The 7,864-nt window shown below is 38.3% G+C and overlaps 1 protein-coding gene across 1 annotated transcript; it reads left to right on the top strand.

Moving 5' to 3' along the window:
* Positions 1–6,901: 6,901 nt before the first annotated feature.
* LOC131292961 (uncharacterized) lies at positions 6,902–7,349 on the top strand (the record flags this gene model as incomplete). Its single annotated transcript, XM_058321044.1, has 2 exons — positions 6,902–7,205; positions 7,291–7,349. Coding segments are annotated over exons 1-2 (363 nt in total), but the record flags the coding sequence as incomplete, so codon positions are not given.
* Positions 7,350–7,864: the final 515 nt, after the last annotated feature.

The following is a 7,864-nucleotide window of genomic DNA, read 5'->3' on the forward strand; positions in this document are numbered from 1 at the left end:
AATTGTTCTATTTAGCGTGGAATTACCAGTCAATTTGTACATCGTAGATGAGCTGTTAAACTCGTTTCTATGTAGATCCATTTAGTAGCAATTAAAGATTGCAGAACTAAATAGACCATTCAGTTCCTCAAACTATTCTTTCACTTAACAACCTGACCAAATTCGTTTGGTGTGTCGTGTCGTTCTGGTTCTAATAAACCACGTACCTAAGAAGGTATTGCTTTTTTTGAAGGTGCACAACCATCTCATTTTCTCACGAGACGCCACTGGTAAACATACTTTTCAATCAGTTTAGATTGATTGGAGTTAACTAGCAGAGATAGTTCAAAGGTTGTCCAACGTGTCGAAATAGGCCGTACTAGCTCTAACATCGTTGCGTACCATGTTCCTTTTAATAAATACAGCTTATTTAATATCCCCAATGTATTGGGAGCTTACTTAACCATTTCCAATCGAAAAACTTCACATTTTCCCAAATGTTGAATGATTTGTTTGCTGCTATGGTACAAACAAGTTGTTCAAACACAAGATTTCCTTTCAAAGTTGCTTGGTTAATGATAGCAAACGAATGTTCAGTACATCAATATACAGGTACAGGTCATTTTTAGATAATATAATGGCCAGCTCGAAAATAAAGTCTTAACTACTGCAGTATACGACATGCATGAATGTCACGGATAGCTTCTATTTTAAACATCACAAATAAACGTTTTAAGCATCAAACAATGATTTGTAACATTATATCTGAAAGTGAAGTCAATATTCTTAAGCAACTCACTTATCAGCTTTATAACAATGTTCGCCAATGTAACAAATGATTAATAAAACTGTCTTACATCGTTTCCCATCGTATTAACACTGTTTTTAACAACATTTGGTAGTTTGTTACTAACTTTTGTGTCAGTATAGAAACCGGGATCTTTTTTGTTAATATTTTGTAAGGACTTCTGATTACATTCGAGAGACACTAACTCAAAAAACGTTCGACCCATGGTTTGTACATTTGTCTCATAGGTTTAAGAAAGTCTAGGTAATCTTAATGAAATTAAAGTTGTTTTTAATAGAAAATTGTGATTTATAAAATATTTTTGCAGATTTTACCAACCTTTAGAGGGATCATGCAAAACAATTAAGAACGACAAAAGGGACAGTTTTTCTCTCACATTCCAACATTTATCGCTCAAAATAACACAATTTATGCTGCCATTCATCAGTTTTCTTTCATCAAAATCTCGATTATATCATCGGTGGTTTTTATTTCATCAAAAGTCCGCTACTGGTATTATAGCAACTGAACAATCATTGAATCGACTTTCAACGTTTTATCAGATTATTTTTGGGAAATTATGATAAACTATCAATTTCTGTATTTGTTTAAGAAATTTAGGCAGGTTTCTATCAAAAAATTATCGAGAGCGAGCTAACATACCAATATGTTCATGGTAAATCGTGAAAATCCAGGTAGTCTTATAGCAACTGCACAAAGTGTACAGTCCATGTGCCTACATGTCAATTTGTATTTTTACTGTGGTTTATTAAAGTTCAATGTCTGAGGACACAAACTATTAGCATATAAACTTGACTACCCTAGTTAACAGCAAAACAAACACACCATTCCTAGTGCCTTCCGCCATTAAGTGTGGAGAAATACGACAATTACATTGTATGAAAAAGGAATCATCGCTAAGCACAGAGCAATCCCTTTTATCAAGGTATCCACTGAAAAAGGATGAGGACGGAATGGCATGGTGCAACCAGTGTTGAGCTCTGGTACTCTCACGTGTTTCCCAAATATTTACGCGTAACAAGCGCAAGCTAATTTAATAGAATTTCACCCACCGTCATCGTTTACCTATAAAGTTACCCCCACGCATCATTGGTTATTTCGTGCATCATCCAACCCCAAACACAACTTGATGGCCAGCCCGATAGGAACTGCCCGCTCGCTAACCTCCATGTTACCACGACCACGCCCGACATCGATAACGCTCAATCTTGAATTGTTGCCTCGGATTGCCCATTTCCTTCCTGCTTGCTGGCAAACCGACGACACTTAAACCGACATAAACAAACCTTTTATTGTACGTAAAACAGCCATGTGCAGGAACGGTTGATCCTGCCATCATCTCTCGATACGTGGCAAATCAATTTAGCGAAAGAAAGTTTCTAACCAACGGTTAACCCAGCATCAGTGTCAAACGTTAAGGCGTTTAAATTGAGTTCCAATAGTCGTAAATATTCATTTCAACACTTCAACGCTATTTTTGGCAGCGTTGCTGTTTCTAGTTTTCGTATCGTACAACACCCAAGCCAAAATAACAAATCGTTCAGAAACGGGTGTTGGTTATTTGTTTCGACCTTTAAATATGTTTATCATATTTCTCAAGTATTTTATCAATTCTAAGTTAAAGCCTTGACGTATAAATGTGGCGAACCGACCACGACCCTAAGCGACAGGTGGCTTTGTGTTTGATGAAGGAGTTCAAATATGAATGACTTTTTTATCCACAACCATTTACCCATCGAAGCCCCAGGTGTTCAAACGAGCGTTGGGAAATTAAAGGAAACGGCATTTCTCTTACATTCCTTTAACTTGAAGGATTGTTCAATACTACATGCTACCGTGTCCGTTGACATACAAAAACGATGGTCATACCGGGCATGATATACTTTGGGAACACCAATCACTTCCACGTGATGGCTCAAAATTAACCCTTTTCACTGATTTGAGAATCTAAAGATGTCCTTTATTGCTACATTATTGGGTTTTCTTAATCCAATATGATTAAGTTCAAAATGCATGCGTAACCGCTAAAGAACCACACTATAGTCCAACATTCGCCCTTTCTTTAACATGAAAGAAACTCTACTACACATACAAAGCATACACATTCAATAGTTTCGTACTTGCCAGGTACCCATAAACTCTGTTCATGCAGTGTCGTGACAGAATTTATGGTCGCTAGAGATTGTACGATATTTTATCCACAGGAATTCTCCAGATGCGAACCTGTTGATTTCTAACCCTAGGAACGCTATGGAAATGGGACTACAGAAGTAGTTGCACGTGGTGGTTAGTGTTTTATTAATTTAAAAAAATGGCCATTCAAAGCTACACATAAATAGGATGTTAACATATGATGTGTGTGTGATACTCATGCTACATTATTATGGAAAATTTTACTTGCGAAACACTTGATCATGATTAGAATGAGGCATTATCTCTTACTTCTTCAAAAGCAAATATATAAACATCCTTAAACATTTTATACTATTAACCTACCATTAACCGGTCAGCGTAAAATATTACCAGATCTCTATTCTACAGACGTGTGTTTACAGAGTTTTTCCAAGTTGAATCAAATGTTCAACAAAAAAAAATTACAGTAATATGCATCTGCATTTAGACTCAATCCGACTTAAAATATCGTTTTGTTAAACCTAAAACAATCTTGGATAAAAATATAAACAAAAAAAATATTTTGGCGGGTGAATATATTTTCAAACGCTGTATATTTGTAGAACCTGAAATTATATTACGGGTATTTTTCAAATTTTTGTTGAGAGAGCAGTCCCGAAAAGAAAGGGTACAAGCAAGCATGATCCAAAAATAATGTGTTCTTCTATTAATCATTTCCTTTTCTTTAAAGCTAATTTTCAAATACATTTTTTCTGAAACCAAATATTTTCTTGTCTTGGAACATTGCTAAAGTTGATTTAGCATATAATACAGAATTCAAATAAAGCTTCTTGAGGTGTTTGCATAATTTTTTGTAACCTTGAATTTTGTTGTTTATTCAAGTACGATAAAACGCAGAAATACTTTAAGGAAAAATTCTGTAGAAATATGATTTGTTGGAATGTCTCGTCGGACTGCTACACATATAATGTAGCATCATTGAATGTCACAGCATCCCGACGAACAAAGTTGCGCGACGGCGAGTTTAGGAGCAACAATTTCCATACAAAACGCCCGGGCGATGAAAGTGCTACCCCAGTGCTCCTCTCCGCGAGTCTATACTTGCAAGCGGTAGCACAACATCGTTGACCCGATGTAACAAGAATATCCATGTTGCGCTGTTTTTCCGAGCAAAACACCGCGGCGAAGCGATGCATCAGGAGGAATTTCCCCATCCCACCCCTGACGGACCCATACTTGCTGGCAACATCTTCACACACGACAGCGAGCGTGCGAGCAACAGGCCGTTGTGTTTAAAAAATCATCGTGCCGCGCTGCAGCCTGAACGCGCGTTCACGCATGTGTTCGTTTTTTCGTCGGGTACAAGATCGCGTACATTCAACACAAAGCGGTCGAAAAAAGCAGGCGTACAATGGCGGTGCCCGCATCGCCAATGTTTACATTTTTACTACACTGAATCTTTCGATCGTAGAAGCCATTGCGTTTCAAAAGTGATGAACAGTTGGTGTGTAAAAACTTGGTGCCAGTGCAAGTGAAAGTATGCTCCTGCAGAATAATGTGCAAATTGTGGTTATCAAACATAACCCCATCGGGCTTGAAGTGATTTCTTCAAAGACGATCAGGATGGTATATCAAAACGCGTAATGTGTTCGGTTTATTGATGTTTGTTTTCTTTGCAGTTGGCCGTTCTATTCGAAATAATCAACGGTAATATCGTGATCAACCATACGAGCTTCACGAAAGAGGATACTATCGGTGCAGGGTATAGGAAAGTAGCGATATGGTTCGCTTGTTTACATCGAGTGGCCATAGCCTTTGAGGATACGATATATCTCGTGAAGGATGGTCTGCAATTCAACTTGTGGTCATTTGAATGCATTGGATGAGAAGCAGGTGTTTTGGGGGCTCCTTCTGTAAAGCTAAGAAAGTAAAATCTCGTTTCTTCGTAGGTTTGTGAAGAAGGATAGAATATCAGCTCTTTTATCTGCAATCAACAATACTACAATCCACCTGCAGCATAAATTAACCTACTAAACGCACCATTCAATCAAATCTAGATAGCTGGAGGAAATACATGGAAGTATTTAGCAAGGAAGCAAGTAGATTGAAGTGATGGTGTGAGCAAGCAGTGTTATACGTTTGATTGTTTTTGATTTGTTTTTTTCAGAATGTGCTGTTCTTACATATATCATCGTGCTGTACAAAATAACGATCAATGTGAAGAAGACACCATCGGTGGCGATCGCAGTAAACATGCCAACGAAGGGATTGTTTATCGGCGTGGAGTGTGAATATTACATAGGTAAGCGATTTTAAAATTTGCCATCATAATTATCATATTATAGATCTAGTTGTTTGACTGAGTGTTATCACTATATGGTATTGTATGTTCTATCTAAGCCTATACATGCGAGAGTGTGCATCAGTTAATCGTTTTCAATCCCCACTACGATGTTCTCCGCGCACGTTTATCTATGCCAATGCAATATGGCATTTTTTCTATCATGTTGTCGTTCTATTTGCTGTATTGAGTGCTATTGTGTGATTTCGCTATACATACAAATGCTATTCAAAATTTCCCTCATTGCTCTACAGCTATCTTGTAGGGACGATTGATATGCAGTGCAGTTTGTTGATTTTAACGATTGTACACATTACCAAGCAAAAACCATATATGCCTATGTTAAATTACATGTTCATAGACGTAAGGTTGTAAGATGGCCTGGCACAATATCGTTTGTTTTGCTAATAACGTTACAGCCGATAACGATTGTTTACATTACAATAATGATGGCTATTTGCTCCAAAAGCGAATGCATGTGGACTTCATTTACCAATTGGGTTAGCCGAAATTTCTTATACGTATGAATGGAAAATGTTCAAAACTGTTTTCGTTCATCTTTACTTCTAAAAATCTCACTGTTAAAGTAGTTTAGGTTAAATTGCAAGTGATTGTCATTTGAATAGAAACCTAGCTTAATAGTGATTATTAAATTGTTCGATAAATATGCCATTGGCTTGACCCATTGTCAAAAATGTTTTTAAGAGAGAGATGGCTTCGCTTGTTTTCTCGTGCGAGCCGTAATTATATAAAAGGATTACTTTATGTAAAATAATCCTATCCATCATAGATAAATTATTTTTAAAAAAGATGGCATATTTTCTGTCAAAACTCTACCGTTGAAGTGCTATGAAGAAATGTGCCTGATGTGTAAAACGTACCTGCGACTACGAATTCTTGATAGTTGAAGTGCTATGAAGAAATGTGCCTGATGTGTAAAACGTACCTGCGACTACAAATTCTTCCGGACGTCCATTCGCTTTTATGCTCTCTGTGTGATAAGTTGCAAGTGAGATATATTCGTGGTTTTACATTCATTTCGTCAGTGCAAATAGGTTTTGTGTTTGCTCAGGATATGGCCTACGTTCTGTATTCGCGCCGTTTGAGGCAAACTTCAAAAATCTACAAGGATACCGCTGCTCGGACGAGAAGAATGGAAATAGCTGGTGCCAGCGTAAACATTCGTTCTTCAACTAGTGAGCCAGTGGCTAGCACCTCAACCTACGAGCCAATACTGGAGCTTCCAGAGTTGTTGGAAATGTATGAAGAAAGTCATTGCGAAAGAAATGAAGAAAACCATGACCACCCCGATGAGTTATATGACATAGAAACAACACCTATGGAAGAATGTCTGCGATTTTGGGCTCTTGAAACGAACCAAACCCATGTTGCTCTGAACAAAATTCTTCGAATTTTGCGCATAAAAACAACATTTCGACTGCCGAAAGATGCACGGACTATTCTCAAGACACCATCCATCAAAGCAAACATTGTACAAATAGACGGTGGGAGATTCTGGTACAACGGTGTAAACAAATGTATCCAGAATAGATGCCGGTAAGTCTACCCAACTATCGTTCAGCGATCCATAGAATGTTACTTAGAAATGCTAAACCGTTTTCATTCTTACTTTTAGGGCCATGAATCTCAACATCAACACGATGAGTTTGTACGTTTCGGTTGACGGTCTACCACTGACCAATAGCAGTAAAATGCAGTTCTGGCCTATTCTGATCAGCATAGCAGAATTGCCTACCGTAGCACCGATGCCGGTGGCTATCTTTTGCGGGCTAAGAAAGCCGGAGAAGGTAGAAGAATATCTACGTCCACTTGTGTCGGAACTGAATGAGTTAATGACGGACGGCATTCGCATCCAGGACAAGGCAATAAACATTAGAGTCCGGGCTTTTATTGCTGATACACCAGCAAGGGCGTTTATTAAAGGTAATGATTTATTCTCTGGCAATCATTCATCACATTTTGTACACACTAATCACGCTTTTATTGCTTCGTTTTTTTTCTGTTACAGGTGTAGTCAACTTTAACGGTCTCCAAGGATGCATCAAGTGTGTTTCTCAAGGACAAAGAGTAAACAACCGCACTATTTTCAGAGGAATTGATGCCGAGAAAAGGACCGATGCGGTTTTCCGTCAAGGAGGTTATTGGCCTGATCATCAGAAGCACCTCACCCCACTTCTTGACTTACAGCACTTCAACATCATTGACGGAGTTATAATTGCCGACAGACTTCATCTGATGGACCTGGGAGTTACCAAAAAGCTTTTAAAGAGGTGGAAAAATGGCGAATCAGGATTCCATGGAAAGCTGACAACAACGCAATACACGAACATCTCGTTGGCGTTAGAAGAAATACGGCTACCGTCCGAATTTCGTCGTCCTCTCCGTTCTTTGGAGTATTTAGAAGATTGGAAAGGAAGCGAATTCGGTGCATTCCTGCAGTACGCCGGAGTCGTCGTCTTGAGGGGAAATATTAGCGATGCTCAGTACCAACATTTCATGTTATTGTTTTGTGCCGTTACAATGTTATCAACGGAAGCATACAAAGTGTATTGGGCCACGGCGAAGAATTTTTTGGATAAATT

This window comes from Anopheles ziemanni, unplaced genomic scaffold (genome assembly GCF_943734765.1).
Source record: "Anopheles ziemanni unplaced genomic scaffold, idAnoZiCoDA_A2_x.2 scaffold_903_ctg1, whole genome shotgun sequence".
Lineage (NCBI taxonomy): Eukaryota > Metazoa > Arthropoda > Insecta > Diptera > Culicidae > Anopheles > Anopheles ziemanni.